The sequence below is a fragment of the Colletotrichum karsti genome (genome assembly GCF_011947395.1).
Source record: "Colletotrichum karsti strain CkLH20 chromosome Unknown Scaffold27, whole genome shotgun sequence".
Taxonomy (NCBI): Eukaryota; Fungi; Ascomycota; class Sordariomycetes; order Glomerellales; family Glomerellaceae; genus Colletotrichum; species Colletotrichum karsti.
In genome coordinates, this window is record NW_024065927.1 from 453737 (window position 1) to 473718 (window position 19982).

A 19982-nucleotide genomic window follows, 5' to 3' on the forward strand; every position below is an offset into this window, starting at 1 on the left:
CAGCTCGAATAAAATCGATTTACGGACGATATCGGAGGATGTTGTGGTCTTGGGGATGTCAGCTTACCGGCGCCCGCCAGTGATGAGGGGATGTTTTCGCTTAAACGTTTGGCCGCGGGATTCTTTGTCCCGCACCAGCGACGTCACTCCCTCTTACACCGACAGGTCTAGGTCTTACATTCACTAGTATCGGCTTTGACTCTGTAGTTGATCATCTTTGATGACTACTTATACATATGCGGCTTTGGATTGAGCAATAGTTCAGACGACAGCTTTTGTTTTGGCAGAGTCAACAAAACCCCTACTCAAAATGTCCAAGGTAGCTGTTTTGGGTGCCTCAGGGCAGATTGGTCAACCCTTGAGTCTTCTGTTGAAAACCGTATGTTCCCCACCAAATGTAATCGGATATGTTTTCTTGGAGACTTCCACTGACGAAATCACACGATAGTGCCCCTTGGTGTCGGAGCTGAGGCTTTACGATGTCGTCCATGCAGTTGGTGTGGCCACTGATTTGAACCACATTGATACACCACCTCCTGTCAAGGGTTATCTCCCTGAGAACGATGGGCTTCAGAATGCTCTTTCTGGCGCAGATGTTGTTCTCATCTCAGCGGGTAGGTTTTGTCATTGTTTCTCTAAAGTTCCCAGGCCCTAACAAAAAGCAGGCATTGCTAGGAAGCCCGGAATGACAAGAGATGGTCAGTACCATTTACATTTGGATCCATACCATGCCTCCTCCTGACTCTAATCCAAATTCAGATCTCTTCAAGACAAATGCCGGTATCATTGCGGATCTCGCTAATGGTGTCGCCAAGTACTGTTCGAAGGCCTTGGTTGGCATCATCACCAACCCGGTCAATATTACCGTCCCAATTGCGGCTGAGTGTCTCAAGAAGAACGGCGTGTTCGATCCTAAGCGGCTGTTTGGAGTCACTACTCTCGACGTGGTGCGTGGGTCCAAGTTTGTGGCCGATGTTCTTGGAAACGACCCTCGGCAACTCAAGGTACCTGTCGTCGGCGGCCACTCTGGTTCAACGATCTTGCCATTGATCAGCCAAGCTGAGCCTCGGGTTCATTTGAGCCAAGATCAGATCGAGGCTATCACCAACAGTATGTTTTCAATTGTCCAATGTCATGGAGCAGGTTCACGGCTGATGTTGCTCAGGAGTGCAGTTCGGCGGGGACGAGATCGTCAAGGCCAAAGCCGGTGCGGGTTCAGCGACCACATGCATGGCTTACGCTGGTTTCAGGTTAGACTTCTTACCACTTTAACCCTGATTGGGCTTGTATATTAACTTACTCGGCGAACAGATTTGCCCAGGCCATCATGAAGGCAGCCCAAGGCCGGTCAGAGGTTGTTGAGCCTGCGTACGTCTATTTGCCTGGCGTTCAGGGAGGGGAATCCATATCTCGTGAGCTTGGTGTTGACTATTTCGCCGTTCCTATCACTTTCGGCAAAGATGGTGCAGAGGTTGCTCATGAGCTTGGACCGCTGTCTGAATATGAGGCTAGACTCCTCAAGATTGCCACCGAAGAGTTGAGGAGCAACATCAAAGCCGGCGTGAACTTTGTCGCTCCAGGGCGTGAGAAAACTTGAAGGGACGAACTTTATGTCATGGAAATCTTTTCTATCATCAAGTCCTCACTCGACCACAGGAACTTCGCCATTGAACCTGAAATATAGAACGCAGTTTCTCAACCTACTCTGAAATAAAACGCGGAGAAGGTGTTCTTATTATGAGAGCCGTTTTCATGTACCACCTCCTGCATCATTGATTATGTCCACCAATGATCCCCAGGTGGCTCCGTCAAAGATATCAAAGAAATTGTCGCCATTTCCGAATTGATTTGTCGCGCTCCGTTGGCGGTCTGGAAATATGGTTGGAATCGGTGCAAAATAACCACTCATGTTCGAGAGACTGCTTTGAAAGTCCCAATCTTGAGATGGTGTAAATCCATTTGGATCGGTTTGAGCTGCAGTGGGAGAAAACTGGTAGTAGTTTGCGTGGTTGTTGAAGCTGACACTGCTGAGAAGCGGAGTTGCAAAGCTGGAGTTGCCAGCTTGTTCGACTCTATTGTTTCTCAACCCGTCGGTGCCATTGAAATGATTTGAGGTGGTCAACGGAGTTCTGGTTCTGCTTGTTGGCACGGCTTGCACAGTTTGGGGCGATCTAGGCCGCTCGGTTCTCTTTGAGAATCTTGTCATCCGTCGTTTCGCTTCTTCTCGTCCGGCGGCCCCGTTCCGCGTATCATCTGCTGGACTTGTTGGTATTCTCGACTCTAATTGATCATCCGAACGAGTTCTCTTCTGGCCTTTGGTGGTGTTTTCGATGTTGCTCAAAAGCATTGAGAGAACCTCCTTGCAGTCACGAGCCATCTGCCATCGTGTTTCCATAGCAGTCAACAACTTTAGTGTAACGTGGATGCCACTGCTGAGTGATTAGAGTTTGATCAGCTCTATGGCCTATTTTTAGACTTACGATATGGCCCTCGACAGGTTGTATGACTTGAGACGAGCTGCCAGTGCGAGAACGAGTCCACTCATCCAAACAGCTGACATGTAGCCTGGCCAAAACAGGGGCCCTCCGTTCTGGTAATAATTCTCGATAGTGGGTATAATAACTCTTGCAGCACTGATGCAAGTCTGAAGAGCGGCACGAAATTCAGCGCTTCTCGAGTCTAAAGAAAGAGAGGGCCTGTTCAGCAACAGAACGGTGTAGTGATGCGTGACGAACGGGAAGACCGCGGGATCCGGGCTGAGTTCGGGGATGTCCACGACAGCCGCACCAAAGCGTGGTTGTGTGATATCATTGCCCCAGGCAGCAATATCAGCCTTGAGAAGAAGAATCGTTTGGCTATTCATTTCTCGAGCGTGAATGGACTTGTGAAAGACGTCTAAGATCCTCCCCACCAGCTGAGAATGGCGCACATGGTTCTGGAGAACATCTTGGGTTTCCCGACGATGCCGAGCAATGGCGATTGACCTAGTGTTGGGAACCAGGTCCGTCGCCTCGGGGCGACCTTCTTCGTTTGCTTCATCTTCTTCAGTTTCCGTTGGTGAAGCACTCCCATAGTCATCTCTAGCCTGTGATCCTACGAGCCGATCAGGGTGGTTTGCGGGGAGGTGTAAGACTGTATTGTCTGCCGTCGCACTCGAAGAACGAGGGCTGGATTCAGCAACCGGCTCGTGTAAGTCGCGGTGTCCAGGAGGACACACGTCGATATCGGAATCCTGTACCCCGCTCGGATGTCCAAGAGATTGACTGACAAACCGATCAAGGACATAAAAGCTCCAGAATATTCGTTTCCGCATGGATCGTTCCTCTGATGATAGATGACCGTATCTTACGGGACATCGATGCATGCCAGACTGATATATCGACTTGGAGATGAGACCCCCCACAGTCGATGCATGCCGGAGAGACATGATTGATACAAAATAGACCTGTGCACTGAGAAGCGCCTGAATGCAGGAGGCTTCACTTCTCAGAGCCAAGAGGCTCAGTGTTGGTAAAAGATCTGAGCTAGATCGGAATCGTGCAGACCCCAGATCATGCTGATCGTCGCTGTCGAGGACAGCTATGTTGAATATGCATTTGAAAGTAACGAGGCGACTAATTGAAGTAATGCTTTGCTTCTCGTGAATGTTTGAATTTGAAGAGTAGAGGGCGTCCAACTCGGCAAGACACTGCGGTCCTTGCATAAACGGAACCACCGGGTGCCATATTCGGAAGTAGGTGAGGACTAGCTTTCTTGCCCTGGCGTAGTCAGGCAGGTTCGTTACATCGTTGATGACGTCTGAGCCGGTAGAAAAAGGCGAGAAGTGCTCGTTTGACTGAGGGTTCGGGTCGACGTGATTTGTTGTTCCTGAGTTACTGTCTGGCTCAACTTCCCTGTCTCCAACAACGCAAGCTTCTGGTGATGGGTCATCGGGTAGCTCTGCAGCGTTTGTGTTGGCAGATTGGTTGTTGTCGGTTGTGGCTTGGGCGTTTGTCGAAAACGCTCGTCTCACGGTGTTGATGAAGTAGACCCCGGACGAACTGCCGACGAACTGGCTTTCGCCGTTTGCGAGGGCTCTGAGACTTCCTATCTCCGGCATGTTTTTGCGAACCAGGAAGAGTTATCGTAGATTCCTGGCATAGTTCACAGCCACCATGGACGAAAGAGAAATGATCTAATTATCAGTTGAGAGACATTGGAAAATGACCGCAGCGGACGTGAAATAGGTGGGGTAGCGGCGGACTTAGATTACTCCGCAGGCGCTCAAAGCTCACATGTACTTTGATACAGAAACCGGCTGTGCGCTGACTGAGTCAACGCATCAATATTATGTTGAGGGGATCAAGGAAATGAAAGATTTGATATTTCTATGACCAAAATGGCAGTTCTTGCCCCTATAAGTCCAAAGGTCTGGTCATGTGTAACATGTAGACTGAAGAGAGGTTCACAGCAGTCGGCAATTCAGTACAGCCTATACTGAGCGCTGTTGATCCCAGTTGAATTTCAATCAGGAGAACGTTTTGAGTAGCGTCCTTCGGCACTATTGAAAAAGCGTTTTTGCAATCACCAAAAATTGCTGTTATGGTCTATAGCTACCATGAACAAAAGATCGAGCGAGCATGGATTCTCTACGTTCAGCATGCCCAGCCAGATTATGACAATATTTATAGATGCGCCTGCAGCTGCCCCAGAGTCATACGAGGGGCGTTGCGATGTACAGATACGACGAACCAAGAGGGGCTAGTAGAGGCGCGGGCCTGGCTGGCAAATGGCAGTCTGCAAGTAATCATGTCACATCTCAGGCACATGCCCCGTCTAGTGAGCAATTCGAAGGCCTTGGGCTGATAAAAATAGCCTTGTCATTAGCTTGCAAGTCGCCAGTTCTCCTCGTGTTGCCGTACCCCCCTTTTCTCATCTCTTCTCATGTCGAAATGACTCCTTGTGGTTTTGTATTCATGTTCATGTAATGGCTGATCACCATAACCCCGCCAACACCAGCGAGCCTCTGCTCCAGAAGCTGGGAGAGTTGCCAAGTCATGATGCAGGAAAAGAACATGTCGAAAGGTGAGCCTTCGGTCTCTGCTGTTACCCGGCTCGCGCTTGGTGAATTTCACGATTGGCAATCTTTCGAGCTTACTTGGCTGACCGTTGAGTTCGGACAGGTAGTAGACAGGGAGCCGATGGTGCTTCAACGCAAACCAAGACCAGATTCGAAGAAATTCTCCAGAACACCCTGAGATCATTGGGTTTGCACCCAATTTACCGACTCATCTTTGAAACATTCACCGGAAAAGACAAAATCATCATCTTCAAGAACCGCTTCATAGCCCTCCTGGCCGCAACAATCCACGTACCGGCTCTCGTCGGAGCGGCCGTCCTCACTCAATTTGTTTTCAAAGAACACTTCATCGGGGCAAGATTAAGCTCGGAAGGCAGATGGGATTCCCAAGTCACACTGGCGATTCAGTTTGCAGCCAAGTTTCTTGAGACTCTCATCGTCGCATCCCTATCAACTATGATGTTTACCTTCATCCGGTATGAAATCACAAAAGGCCACGGTCTTCCGTTGGCGGCATTCTTCGCCCCAATGGACTTCAAGTCACTCAACTTCATCTGGACCGATGAGTTTTTCGCCATCCTTACAAGCTGCTTTTCCTCCATCTGGAAAAAGGCCTTCTTTTTGGCTCTCTCGGTGCTTTGCTGTGTCCTAGCTGCAGTAGTTGCACCATCAGCTGCGACTATCCTCCTACCAGCAAACGACTGGTATACAATAGGCGGTACAAAGATTTTCCTTGATGCTTCCCATGAAGAGATATTCCCTCTGAATATAACCACCAATAATACATTGGACGTTTGTGACGTCGCGGGTAACCATCGGTGTCCGTCATCGGGGTGGGAAATGCTGCAGCATCTGGCAACCTACTTGCCGTCCCACACGGTTGTAGATTTCGATACTTGGGCCATACGACGCCCGCCTACACTCTTCACTGTTCCCATGCCCGGATCGCTCCCACAAATGAGCCTGCGCATCCGCGAGCCATTCAAGAACGACATCGACAGCAATATCGGGTATGACGCCAGTGCATCCCGAATGATGCTTCCGCACCACGCCACCTGTGCAGCCATCGCCGAGACAGCAACAATCTGGACGAGCGCAGTGACAATATCGGAGAGGAAAGACAAGAACTGGGTCAGGGGCTCAGATCAAATAGTCCGTTCTACACACGACGTAGCGGCTCTCCAGACGCGGTGCCAAGTAAGCTTCTTCGATCCGAATAGGACAACAAGCAACGCCGTTGTCTTCCCTAACGTCCTGCATGAGGACACCATCGACCAAAATTACACGATCGAACACCCGAGTATACAACGTTTCGTCCAGAACTTGGACAGGTCCGTCCCTGAGTTGCTCTTCTTAGATGCTGATTCAACGGGTGAACTGGCCAAAAACGTTTCTGTCGGGGCTGTTATCGCCATTCCATTCGAAGAAGGAAAGCTGGCGCTGTACGGCTGTTTGACCAACGCTCTGTGGACCTCCAATGAAATCAGGGTGACTGGCGACCACCACATTGGCTTCAAGGATCAAGCCCCATCACCGCACAAATGGCTGGCGGGGTGAGATGAGTCTGGGAACCGTAAGGTCACCATCCACACGTCTTTTGCCAATCTCACCAATCCGCTGGTTGACAACGCTACCAACAACACCGTTTTTCAGCGGCTTGCCAACTCTGCCGACATCAGCAATACTGCGGCGAGGCGTTTGGAATGGAGTGTTGGACATGTCGAGACCATCATCAATGCCATGCTTGCTAACGGCATGGCGCGGGTAGCACCCGACGCGAAACCCATTTTGGAGCTCAAGAATAAGAATGGCACGTGGTGGCGTAACTTCTTCCTGCATCGCCCTGAAGTCGGCGAGAGCATGACATATACCGTATTCGACGTACCAGAAACCGACCAGGACCGGCTCGCCGGGCTTGACTTTGTGGGCGACGTCTTCGCATACTACTACACCTACAAGGACCCCGCGGTACGGTACTCTTTAATTGGGCTGCTAGTGTATTGCGTTATGGCAGTTGCGTTCATATCGTGGAGCCTTTCAACAGGCATCACGAGCACGAGCTGGGAGTCGACACCTGAGCTGCTGGCACTGGCAATACGGAGCCCGGTCCCTGAGAATAATGAGATGCCGACGAGTATGCTAGAGGAGATAGAGCCCTTGCGCAAGCGGTACTGCGTGGTGGTCGGTGAAGGAAACAGTCTGCAGTTGCAGCCTATGGATGAAGTTGATTTGAAGAAGACGGTTAAGGCGAATAAGAAGTATCACTGAAGGGCGAAATCTGTAACTACTCAAGCCTGGAGGTAAAGCTCGGGTAGGATAATCGGGCCCGGAAGACCAGCGGACGAGCAGTGCATGATGATCAAAAGATCCAAAGGCGAACTATCAGAGATAGTATCAGAGATAGGTGACCGTTGGCGAAAGGCAAGGCATACAGAGTAGGCAAACCTTTACAGCCTCACAATGTAGCCCTTCACAACAGTTTGAATCATCCAAAAGACAATGATGCTTCAACTTCGTATTATTAAGATCACTTCATTCACGGTTTTAACGTTAAGCGAGTATGGATGAAAAGTACATCGTCCACCGGGTTCAGTGGGACATTACACCCACTAGCTCTGCTCAGTAAAGTCTTTCGAGTGCAGGTAGTTGTCTTTCGTCAGTCGAGGACTGGATACCGAATCAACCATTGAACGCAACGCCCTTGCTCTTCTGGCCAGCGTGTTGCTTATCGGTGTTCGTGTTCGTCGTCAGCTTCTTCTGCTCCCCTGCGATGCGGGTATCAATGTTGGCCACATTTGCGCCTTGGGCCTTTTGGATCTGCAAGGACAACAAGCCCAAGTAGTTCTTCAAAACCTTGTTCTTGATGAAACCGTTTGAAGCCTCCTGCGACTTGTCGTTTGCCGGGACGAACGCCAGATTCTCAGCGTCGCCTACAAGCTGCGATGCCTTCTTGACAACTTGCAGGTCCTCCGCGGTGGCCGTCGCTGGGTCGACCTACACCCGTTAGTTAGCAGATGAGCATAACATGGGTCATCAGAGGGCAAGCAAAGTATGAATGAACTTACGGGGAATTTGGCCTCAGCCTCGGCGGCAGCGTTGCCGGCTACGCCATCTGAGATCTGGATGTCGGCGTACGGACGCTCAGCCACGGCCCTCCTTTCGAGTTGGGTTGCAGTAGGCAGCGCCACAGCCAGGGAAACGGCGGTAGAAAGTAGCAGAACAGCGGATTTGGTGAAATGCATCTTAACTTGTGCGTGAAAGAGGCTAGTTTCGAAAGAATGGAAGGTATAAACGAAATGTGTGAACCAGCCAAAGTAGTAGTAAGCTCCTGAGCTCACGAAAGAATGGAATGATAAAAGATTGAAACGAAAGATCGGATGACGAACAATTGGATGGTTGATAGGAACGGTACAAGATCAGATGAAGTAGCGATACCAAGCCCTATATACTTTGATCGCTAGGCCAAGCCGGGGGCTCATGATGGCTTCTGGGATTGCAGCAGTTCGTACGGGAGCCGTCATGAGTGTGAAGTGGTTTGATCGTCAGAAGGGTTTGGGTTATTCCGGGGTCGTGATGTCTGAAACCATCTCAATCCTGAGCCTAGTCCCGATGGATCTGGACAATGCTTCAGTACACCTCCGCCGGAGTTTCAAGGCACCCGAAAGAGTTGCAATAGGCGGGCCAGCTTCAATCTTTGAAATCCATGAAGCACTTGGGTGAGGCACTACGGCGACAAATTTCTCACCTACTGCTCCTCGTTTTGATCGAATGCCATGTCTTACATTCTTAATTCGATAGACATGTCGCTTGACTTGAATGCGAAGGCGGGACCAGACTGATGGGATGGCATATGCGATGGAACGATACATGTCGCACCCCACAACTCACAACCCCTGGCTACAAGGCTTCCATCACTGAAACCATCCTTGTACTTTATCTAGGGGTTTGCGCCTCACGACGTCTTTGCCTATTCGAGGAGAAGCTGTGTAGCATGATACGAGCTTCTTTTTCTTTTGATTCCACTACATACGATCATCCATTTTCTGGGGTTGCTGTCTTCAGCGAACCGATCGCCCCTTTTGAATTCTTCTTCACAGAATACTTGAGTTGAGGCCAGGCTGCACCATAATAATTGACTACTACCAAAGGAAAGCATTCTCGTAGTTTTCAGAGCTTCCCCCTGAAGAAGAGACATATGGACGTCGGAGAGTCCTCGACACATGGTGATCCGCAGTAAATTCTGCTGTTGTGACTTGTTCTTTCTGAACGTCGGAGAGCTCCCTGCAAATCTCGTTTTCTTCAAAACTTCCTCGTTCCGATGAATGGAGAGCATCGGATTGCAGGTGGGATCTCTCCATGGCAGGCGTCGATCCCATGGATGGGTGTTTCGGCGTCTCGGTTTCGGTTGTCTGCATGGTTTCCTCGATGTACTCCACAGCCATCTCATCGCCACTGTTACCAGAGACTTCTCCTTCCGCAACAGACACATTGATCGAGTCTGCTTCTTCTAAGGGTGACGCATGACTTATTTTTATTGATGACTGGTCTGCCCACCAGCGTCGTGCATCTTCGGCCGAGCGAAGTGGGAACTTTGCCCAGTAGTCGGAGCCGAACTTCCCTCTCCTTGCAGCAATGGACAAGTGCGTACCTCGTTCGCTAATTTGGTTGGGTTTCTGTAGTTCACTGACGGCAGAGCGGACTTGATCGTCTGAGGCCTGAGACAGAAGAGCCCAAAGCATGTTCTCTGTCTCGATCAGACGCGTCTCCATAGTCGAGATGTAGTGTTTAGGAGGACCACTAGAGGTTTGCCACGATCAGTCTGAATCTTGTACATTCAAAGGAAAAGAACTCACCGCTTTCGCGGCTCCGGCCATTGGCATGCCACGTTGTTGATTCCACATTGCGCACATTTCGGTCTTCGCTTAGGACTTAGCATATGACCTCGAATCCCAAGATAGTGAAGCTATCTTCAGATATTACGCAACAAACCTTTCTCCACTACACTGAGCACTCGAGTCAGTTCTCTAAACTCGTTCATTCAACTCATGGTATCACCATCGAGGCTTACTTTATGTTTCCGGGCTCTGCAGGCGAGGCAAGCCCCACTACTTCGGGAACTCTTGGAAACTTGATGTTTCTTGGGTCTTGGGTCCGGCATCGCAATATCGGATATTCAATTCCGAGCTGTATATGAAAGTATCTGACGTTCAGATGAGAGTATGCAGGACCAAATGTTTGTGTCCCGGGGCAAGAAGCAGCATGGCGGCGGCAGGAGAACGCCGCGCTTAATATTTGAACCGCGGACAAAGACAACCCCGCGGGGAACTCCACCCTCTACATCCGATCTAGGACGTGTTTTTCGTTCGTCCGGTCACCAAGCGCAACTTCTGTACGTCATCTCACGCGATTTATGCAGTGAAGTTTAATTCAGTGGGATTGAGATGCAGACAGGTCTATCGAGCGAACTTTCCGAGCTGCTCGGGAACTATGGTCAACAGCTCCTCTCCGCAGACGCCCCGCTTGGCATTCTCCATGCCCAGAGACTCCATCTGCTTGAGCGTCTCATGAGTATGGGTGCCCATGTGCGGCACAAGAAGTGCTCGCTCATTGTTGACCAGACGCTCATCGACAATTGGTTCTTTCTCGTAAACATCTAATCCAACAGCAGCAATGTGACCTTCGTCCAGCGCCTGTGCCATGGCTCCCTCGTCAATGACGGCACCTCGAGCGGTGTTGATGAGAACTACCCCCGGCTTCATCTTCGCGATTTCAGCGGCCCCGATCAAATGAGTTGTGGAAGCTGAAAGCGGAACGTGGACAGATATGATGTCGCTCGTCCGCAGAAGCTGGTCGAAGGATGCGTAGGAACACCCGGCAGCGAGCTCATCTGATAGTTGCGTGCGGTTGTGATAGATGACGTTGAGGCCGAATGGTTCAGCCCGACGTTTGACAGCCCGGCCAATGCGACCCATCCCGAGGATTCCCAGCGTCTTGCCTTGAGGATCGTGACCAAAATCGAGCCCCATCTTGAAATTGCCTTTCCTCAGGCTGTTCAGCGAAGGGTTGAGTTGACGGATGGCGCCGAGGATGAGGAAGATAGTCAAGTCCGCGGTGGCGTTGGTGACCGGGTCGGGAGCATAAGTAACGATGATGTTGCGCTTCGTGCAGGCGTCTACATCTATCTGGTCATACCCAGCCCCTGTATGACAGATGTACTTGAGAGAGGGTGGGAGCTTTTTGACGAATTCTTCGTCAAACTTTCCCGCAACCTGTTCGAGTCTTGGAATCAGTAACAAGGTTTTGAAGGGTTCTGCGGCAACAACATGATCTCACCGCTCCACTAGCAGAGGTCCTCCAGATAGCCTGTATGTCATGGTACTTGGTTTGCAAATCATCAAAGAACTCTGATCGTGTCTTGCTCGAGACCACTTCAGGGCTGGCGACGGCTTTCAAGGCCTCGTACTCGGGAAGAGCATGGCGAACGGGATTGAAGAAGAGAATGCGTGGTTTCGTCATGATGGATGTATGCAGTCTACGTGCAAATGTCTGCATCTTGAGTTGGCTTTGACAAATGAGGCTCTTGGGCATATAAGTTGTATGAAGCGGTCCATGAAGCTGGTGAGCGGGGTCGGCAGGCTGGATGTGTAAGACACCTTGAGATGAACGATTGCCGCGGCTAAATTATTAGGCGATCACTGGAACCAGACAAGCAGAACAGTCTCTGTAAAATAATTGCGAAATAGCGTAGAAATCATGATTTTCCTCGCTTGATCTCAGAGCACATGTCATGTTTGTGTATGTCTTTTAATCTATTTGGTTGTCAGATCTTCTCAACATCACAAATAAAACAACAAAGACTTGCAATAAAACAACCCCTTGGTGCTTTTGAATCCGAGACCAGCTCCTTTCAAATGACAACAACATCCCCAGATAGCTAAATCCATACTTTCAGCCAACGACACATCGCGCTGCTTTGCAACACAATAATCAACGACGACACCGAGAAGTCAGGTAATGCTTCCTCAGCAAGAGGCGGTCGGTATACAACTGACAAGTAAAGACGTCTTGTCGTATTGCTGCAGCCTTGACCGGTGACAACACCTCCTCATCTCAAGCAGTTTGGTCCAAACGTTGGGCAAACTGATAGACGACAACCCATCATTATGGCCCACAGCCGAATCAGAACACAAACAACCTGGTGGGCAGAGAATGCCGGAAGATAGCTGCAGATAAACAAAACACTTATGATAAACACTGAAGACGAGCATCGGATAACACGAAAGACAAATACAAACAAAGCATCACCACTGATTCCACGCAAACGTTGCGGAATGTAGTCCGCTCCTCTGATCTGGGCTGCTATTGTCATAAATGTTGATGTTGGCCGTCCGGTCTGCCAAAAACATCAGGAAACTAACTACCTTATTACCTATCTCAACGAGTTAGTATATGAAAATGAGCGGACCGTCAGAGTGTTGCAGAAAACAAGGAAAAGGAACAAAGAGGAAAAAGAGACTCTCATCTCTTTTAGGGGAAGAAAAAAGAAGAAAAAAAGAAGGAAGGAGCAGGCCTGAAAATTCGCACCTTCCACAACTAGGCCAAATCAGCCGTCTGGGCCTTTCGAAATTTTCTACCTCGCTATTACCACCACCCTCCCTTATCCTTCCTTTTTACACGCACAATTCCCTTTCACCAACTGCAAACCACAACTCCATCACACTCATATCACTTCTTTAATTCCTCTCCTTACCGAAACGAGAAAATGGAAGATCCCTCTCAATCCTACGGTCCAGCTGAAAAGGGCTGCTGTATTTTATTACGCGGCGAACTGCTATTGCTACGGTCCAGCTGAAATCCTTCACACCCAACACCTTCATCATGCCCATATCGTTTGGTAAGCTATTCTGTTTATCGAAACTAGCAAATGGAATATCCTCTCTAACCCTACGATCCAGCCGATTCACTTTACTCCCCCGGGCCCTCCAACCCCATACGACTCAACATTCTTCACAGCCACGCAACCCAGCCCATTCACTCCGCACATTTTATACCATGGCATTTCGACTCCGTTTCCCCCAGAACATACCGCCCCGTTAAGGTATGGAGAGTCCGGTTTCCATCCAAGCAGGATTGATAAAATCGGATGGAGTTGATGATCGAATACGTGGTAGCCCGCGTCAAGAGAACTCGGGCCCACGTCCAGGAAGCAGTCATCGAGGACTGCAGCTTCATCCGTGGGCGATGTATCAAACATGCCGCAGATGATTCGGTCATTTGCGTCACACTGCGGAGATGTTCACCCACGACCCCCCGGATCTTCCCTCTGGTTCGGATGGGAGAGAAGATAGCAGGAGTATTCTCGCCAAGCGTCAACGAGGGCGTGCGCCAACAACTCGCCGCCATTCGCCCGAACCAGCCAGTCTGGGGCAAAGAGGAATGGGTGCAAGACAATCTCGACAATCTGCACATTCGTGGCTACGTCCGAATTGCTAGATTCAAGGACGCCCATGTCCTCAAGTACTCGACGATACACTCGCCAAGACAAGACCGACATGTCCGGTTCGCAGCGCCAGATGGAGACATCCAGGCGGTTCAGGCTCTCCTAGCGGCTCATCCCAACAGAGCAACAGAAATCCTACGACTATTAGACGACTGCGTCCAGCGCGGCCGGGCCGACCGCCCGCCGTTCAACCAGCTTGCAAATCGACAGATGCGGGACAGAGTGCTTAGATGCCCAAACAACGACGCAGATGGAGACAAGTGGTACCAAATCCATCTTCATCGTGTCGAGGCGCACGGTTGGTCCTCAATCGACATACTGGCGAGAATCAACCACGCCGCAACGAGACGGAGATACCTAGCATGGCGCGCATGTCAACAGCAAACGTTTTGCCCATCTTGCGACGAGGTGCTTTACACCCCAGAGGCCGCCTTCTCCCACTGGCGGCGCGACCACGCCCGGAACCCGCGAGACGCCCGCTTACAAGCCGCTCAAATCCAACCCATCTTCCCGGCAGCGCCGATTCGAGCACTGCAAGTAAGAAATGTGCCGGTGTACGTCCAGCTTCCGGCGCCTACTCCAGTGCGAGTGCTGCGCGATCCTAACGATAATCAGCCGCCAGCCCAGCCAATCGAGTGCTGTTGCTGCCAAGAAAATATACCCGAGCAGAAACTGCCGGGCCACCTCGCCGCGCACATCGAATTGGCCGAAGCCGAAGAGGAGCCAATTGACGTCAGTCTGTATCATGGACCCGTCTCCATGGTCTTCGCAGAGATGCACGACAACAGGGGCGAGGGTGAACGAAACGAGGAAATAGCAAATGAAATAGCAAATGATGTCTGTGCCAGCATCAGATACTTGACCGAAAACCAGAAGCGAGAGTTTGCCAAGGAGTTTGCAGTTCAGCGAGCTATTGCAGCTAGATACCCGAATGGCGCGGCTGGTATCCCAAAGACGGCAGCAATAGCAAGAGCCCAACTTGATGGGCACTACGACGCAGAATCGGTCAATTGGCTGACATCGCAGATTCTCATGTTATCAGAAAGAATCAGAGCCCCAGGCCGACGGGCAGTCAACGCCTGCTTCTGTGACGACGACTGCCGGGACGACTTAGATATGTGGATTGCCATGCCCATGTGGCCAATGCCTACCTATCGGCGGTGATCATATTTCACAACTGCGTCAAGACCTCCAAGGCACAAAGGCATCAAGCCAACAGGCGACGAGGAGCTTGCGAAACAGCCGGCATAAGCATCGAGTGTGGCCTCCGCCACGGCTTACGAGAATTCGACTTTGATCAAGCGGATTACAGGCGAGGTTGCAAGTCCCCAGATAAATTATCACGACTGGATCCGGTCTCCCAGTTGGACCATCTGCTGCAGAGACACAGGAGCCCAAAGAACGACATCGAACACACTTGAAGATGCATACTCTCACTGGCGAGCTTCGTATGCTCAACCTTCCCGCTGTCTCCCAGCTTTGTGATCAGGACATCATGCCTATGTTTCCCTGCGCCCCGATTCGCGCACTTCGCGTCGAGGTCCGACTTGAAGAAGTTGAAGTTCCCGTGGTTGTCCAAGCCCCTCCGCCTCCTCCTCGACTCATCCTCTGCGACCTCTTCATCCGCGTCCCAGCAACTCCGTCAATTCGTTGCATTTGCTGTCATGAGAACGTTCCTCAACCGGATCTCCTCGTCCACCTGAACGACCACATCCAGCAGGCCAATTTGAGAGAGGTTCCCGTCACCGTCAAGTTCCACGACTCGCCTGTCCTCTCTGCGTTCGCCAACGAGGTTGACAACCGACGGGCTCGTCAAGACCCCGCTCACACTCTCGAATCGGCTGCCCGTCGAGACATCCAGTTTTACAACGACCGACAGCGACAGAATAAGGCCCGGCATTTTGCCGGCCTCGTTGCCATCTCAGCGAATTACCCTAATAAAGCAATTGGCGTTCCCTACACGACCGCCCTGGCCACATCGCAACTCACTGGCCACTTCGATGAGGGCATGATCGAGACCTATGCCGATCAGATGCTCATTCTCAAAGAGGCGATTGGCCAAGATGGTCATCGCGGCGTGAACTCGTGCCACTGCGACGTTGATTACCGCGAGGACCTGGACACATGGATCGAGCATCTCGTCGATGCTCATCCAATGTCTCTTATCCTTTGCGAGTCGTGGTTCGTACTTTACCCCCCAAGCTTATCTCAACCACAAGCGGGGAGGTCATTGCGATCCGCGCCAAATCACCATTCGCGCTGGCCCTCAGCAAGGCCTCGTCGAGTTTGCATTTGACCCATCTGACTACAGAGATGGATGTCAATGCGCCAACAAGCACCACCGCCACGATCCTGCTACGCAGTTCAGTCACATGCGCCGCACCCACGGCCACAAGCCCGATCGACCCAACCAGCGTTCTGCTTTCCTCTTCTGCACCTTCTGTGGTGAGCGGAAGGAATCCTCACATTGGCTTTCTCATGTCCGCGAGTGCCAGACCCGAATCGGGCATTTTGCGCAGGCCCCTGAGACCTACGTTGTACCTGCAATCAGGTGCAAGTCCTGCGGCTCAGTCTTCGATGCTGGCGATGCTCCTATCGGCCGACAGCCTCCGGGCTGCTGCGTTGCCCAGGACCTAGAGCGCAACGCCACGGTTGCCTACATTCCCACAGATGGCATCATTGACAACTGGACCAAAGTCTCGCAGGCACGTCACCGGTTCGGTCAACCTACCATTTGCTGCGGAAATGCGTTCTTTGGGCCTTCCGCTGAATGGCACCAAGACGCGCACAAGGTGGATCTCGAAGATCACATCACTCTAATTCGCCCAGATCGCGGCGTCAACCAACATGACGTCGACATGCTCGATGTTTAAGAAGTTTATCAGTAAGTTATCACAATTCGCCCGTTTAGCCCTCTCATATGTCTAACATACGCCTCCAACAGTCAGTCCGCTTCAACAACGTCGCCCTCGTTGTCAGACAAACTTCACTTTTCCAACCAGAGGGCGATTTCTTCAACTAAGGTCAAATGCTTACAGAAGCTTGGAGGCTTTGGCGGTCGCGGATTGGGGACTTGCACGGCGGCACAGGGCTTTTCTGTTTTGGGGAGAGGGGAGCTACTTTGGACTCCTGATGTGTACTCGTTGGCTATGGTGAGATGTCGAATAGAGCATCTAAATAAGGGTTGCTTCATTGTATCGCGCGGCGAATCTTAACTGTCTGCTCCTTTACATGGACAAATAAGAATCCTGAATTACCATATACAGACGTACGTCTTCTGACTGAGATAGCTGGCCATAGCCTCTTCAGAGAGCGCGGGCTGTACGTCTTCATGATGGCCAACTTTCAAAACCACGGTTAAGTACAAGTTTCGTGATTAGATCCAAGCCGCAACGTTTACATAGTAGCAAAGTGTCACGCCGTATCATGTCGGATATGAATTCAGTGGCAATACTTAGACAAGTAGAAGAAGAGTAGTGATGACGGGTCTTGGCTGAGGTAATATTCCTGGCAGGAGCTTGCTTTGAATGGTGGCGAAGGAGTGATAGAAAGCCATGAATGATGATATCTTGGAAACCCTCTTCGACTACCTAGGCTGTCTTTTGGTGTGTCTGGAGTTGATCGGCAAAAAGAAGTGAAGGAGCTAGCCGTTTATGTTATATGATACTTTCCTTACCTTACAGAAGAGGTTCTCGATATGCGCATGAGGTAGTCTTACCCGGATGTTATCCTTCCATTCTGGCGTGCACGAAGTCAAGCTGGAGAATACTAAATGTGGGAACTAGCCGTCTTATCACGCCTTCCACGTCTTCTAATTACACAGAACAGTCTGCGCATGAATCTACCTCGCTTCGTTCGCCTCGGAGTGACAGGACGCAGCAGACTTTGAGAAGGATCCTCTGCGGCTGGGTGTGATAGCCGCTGAAGATGAAGCTCGATACGGCTGTCTTGCGGCGAGTTCCGCTCTTCGCCAACAGGATTAATGCCCTCGAAAGTTTCCTCCTCAGTCACGGCAGAAACGTGCCTTGATCAACCCATTTCACGTACTTGCGCCTATCACCGCTACGGACTTAGCCGTATTGACCATATCCTTGACCCGCAGAGTGAGAATGGCAGGAGCTCATCCGTCTTGTATCATGACTTCCTTACCTAACTTACGAAAGTAAGTTATGGGGCAATCATTCGCAGATAACGGGCATGGTCGGATGGCGGAACTACCTTAGATAGCGAGGAGCCAGTAGTGGTATCCAATGTCAGTATGAGGAAGGTCTGTATAGCTGGTATCCTTCCTATCCTAGGGCATTTTGGTCCTTCCCTTCCAGCTACGATCTTTTCTTTCCCATTCCGTTCTGCGTATGCCGAGAAAGGCAACGAGCCACTCGTGTCTTCCCAAAACTTCCCAGCCAAGAGCAGACCCGAGAACCTATATCTACCCATCATTCCCCCCAACATCTTCGTCCCAACCTCCCTCCTCTCTATCTATCAAGTCAGATTGGACAAATCGTAAACAACGACCATCTTCGACCTCTCTTGAGAAAGCTTCTCAACCGATTGCACACACACACACACACACATTCTCTCTCTCTCTCTCTCTCTCTCTCTCTCTCTCGCTCTTTCTCCTCTATCAAAAGCCCCTGCTCGGAACCTCTCTCGCTATCCCCTCCAACGACCTCCATCATGGCTGAGCCTGTTTGGTCCTGGCGCGAGGCTATGCGCATCAACTTCGCCATTTATGCCATCACGACCAACAAGTGCCCTATCGCCTGGATCTCCAACGCACCGGACCTCGTCGGATCCCCCGAGGAAATGACCAGGGCCGTCACTACTGCCTGCGAACGGCTCAAGCTAAGCTCAGCTCCGTACCTCCCTGCCATCAAGAAATTCGCAGAGAACCCTCCCTCCAAGGTCAAGAACGACGATGACGAGGATGACCTGCTCATTCTTGATGGCCCTCCCATCAAGAAAGAAGCTGGTGCCAACATCCCCAATCCCGCCAACGGTACCAGCAGGGCCATCGTCAAGCTCGAAAACGACGATGAAGTCGCTCCCGCCCCTGCGAATTCGCCCAATCCCGCTAATGGTGCCACCAGGGCCATCATCAAGCTGGAAGACGACGGAATCGCTCACGCCCCCGCCAATCCACCCAACCCTCCCAGAATTCCCACTGGTATCAACAATGCCATCATCCCGGCGGCTCAAATCGCTGGAGCCTCGGCTGTCCATGATGCCCCCGAAGACAGCGAGGATGAATCTCTCGTCCGCAGGCGCTCTAAACGCATCAGATCTGCCCCCGAGTCCCCGTCTCTCAGGCGCTCAGAGCGCATCAGAAATGCCTTCAAACCCCCTCCCCGCCGTTCCGAACGCATCAGAAATGCCCGAAGCACCTTCCGCTAACGATTTATCGCAGATTGCAGATTTATCTTTTCAAGGCGCTAGCAGCAATGCTGACAGGCGTCCTACTCATCGCAGGCTTTTCGGCAGAACGTGCCATCATCCAATATCTGTGCAGGTCGGGGGACTCTCAGCATGACTATAATTGCCAACCATCGGCCCTCATTCATGGGACTCTAGAAAGGATTGCTATTGTTCATTCTTGGCGCAAGCCTTGGGACGGCATGACGGGAATTGTCACCATCGGCCTACAATCATGGGACTCTAGAAAGGATTGCCATTGTTCATTTTCGGCGCAAGCCTTGGGACTCTCGGCATGACTGGAATTGTCACCATCGACAGGTATACTTACAGCTAGACCAATAAAATAATCTTTTAGACCAATCGGCTCTTCCAGATCTGACTTAGAGTACTCCGAACTCATCATGGGTGTGACTTGCATCGTTCCGTGATATCTTGTCTATACATGAATGATTTGCCAAACTTGCCTTTTGTAAATGTAAACCTCGGGGTCGAGTGTTGCTGTGTTCTCTGCAAGTGTCAATGCTTGCATGCGAAAGATAATGGAAACATATGCTCAAATTTGAGACTCCGTTTCGATGTGCTGACCACGTTCTATGAGCTTTCTAGTAAACTTGATCTACTCAGAAGAGTTTCAATAAGAGATTAGCAAGTGGAGGGCAAGGACAACGAAGACGAGGAGGATGAGGACAGCGATAAAGACGATGAGGACGAGGACGACGAAGACGAAAACGAAAACAATGTTAATAATGACGATAACACCGAAAAAACGCCAACGACACCAGTAACATAGAGCATAAGATACTATGCTACGGTGTTCAGCTAAATCATTCTCTCTACGAAATCCTTAAAGCCAAAATGCAAATATTACTCTGCGAATAAGACGTCACGAGAAATAAGGGCCTTGATAAAGTGAAGAAGAGTCCATTGAAACCTGTCGAGAATTTTACCCACGTAGGCAGGGACACAGTGGCAGGATATTCCAAGTCTATTGTCTCTAGGTTGTTCAAC

At 50.7% G+C, this 19982-nt stretch overlaps 6 protein-coding genes across 6 annotated transcripts; 4 read left to right on the forward strand and 2 right to left on the reverse strand.

Annotated features, from left to right (window-relative positions):
* Positions 1–310: 310 nt before the first annotated feature.
* Positions 311–1597, forward strand: CkaCkLH20_08287 (malate dehydrogenase; the record flags this gene model as incomplete). The annotated part of the gene is made up of 6 exons (XM_038891002.1): positions 311–379; positions 449–614; positions 666–698; positions 760–1110; positions 1166–1250; positions 1312–1597. 6 exons carry the CDS (start codon positions 311–313, stop codon positions 1595–1597), a joined length of 990 nt encoding a protein of 329 aa, XP_038743765.1.
* Positions 1598–5995: 4398 nt separating this feature from the next.
* On the forward strand, positions 5996–6616 carry CkaCkLH20_08288 (uncharacterized protein; the record flags this gene model as incomplete). The annotated part of the gene is made up of 1 exon (XM_038891003.1): positions 5996–6616. One exon carries the CDS (start codon positions 5996–5998, stop codon positions 6614–6616), a length of 621 nt encoding a protein of 206 aa, XP_038743766.1.
* A 60-nt stretch (positions 6617–6676) lies between these two features.
* CkaCkLH20_08289 (uncharacterized protein) lies at positions 6677–7327 on the forward strand (the record flags this gene model as incomplete). The annotated part of the gene is made up of 1 exon (XM_038891004.1): positions 6677–7327. One exon carries the CDS (start codon positions 6677–6679, stop codon positions 7325–7327), a length of 651 nt encoding a protein of 216 aa, XP_038743767.1.
* A 411-nt stretch (positions 7328–7738) lies between these two features.
* CkaCkLH20_08290 (uncharacterized protein) lies at positions 7739–8301 on the reverse strand (the record flags this gene model as incomplete). Its single annotated transcript, XM_038891005.1, has 2 exons — positions 7739–8053; positions 8125–8301. The coding sequence occupies 2 exons, from the start codon at positions 8299–8301 to the stop codon at positions 7739–7741; spliced, it is 492 nt and encodes a 163-aa protein (XP_038743768.1).
* A 2211-nt stretch (positions 8302–10512) lies between these two features.
* Positions 10513–11575, reverse strand: CkaCkLH20_08291 (uncharacterized protein; the record flags this gene model as incomplete). The annotated part of the gene is made up of 2 exons (XM_038891006.1): positions 10513–11328; positions 11393–11575. The coding sequence occupies 2 exons, from the start codon at positions 11573–11575 to the stop codon at positions 10513–10515; spliced, it is 999 nt and encodes a 332-aa protein (XP_038743769.1).
* Positions 11576–18236: 6661 nt separating this feature from the next.
* On the forward strand, positions 18237–18953 carry CkaCkLH20_08292 (uncharacterized protein; the record flags this gene model as incomplete). Its single annotated transcript, XM_038891007.1, has 1 exon — positions 18237–18953. The coding sequence occupies one exon, from the start codon at positions 18237–18239 to the stop codon at positions 18951–18953; it is 717 nt and encodes a 238-aa protein (XP_038743770.1).
* Positions 18954–19982: the final 1029 nt, after the last annotated feature.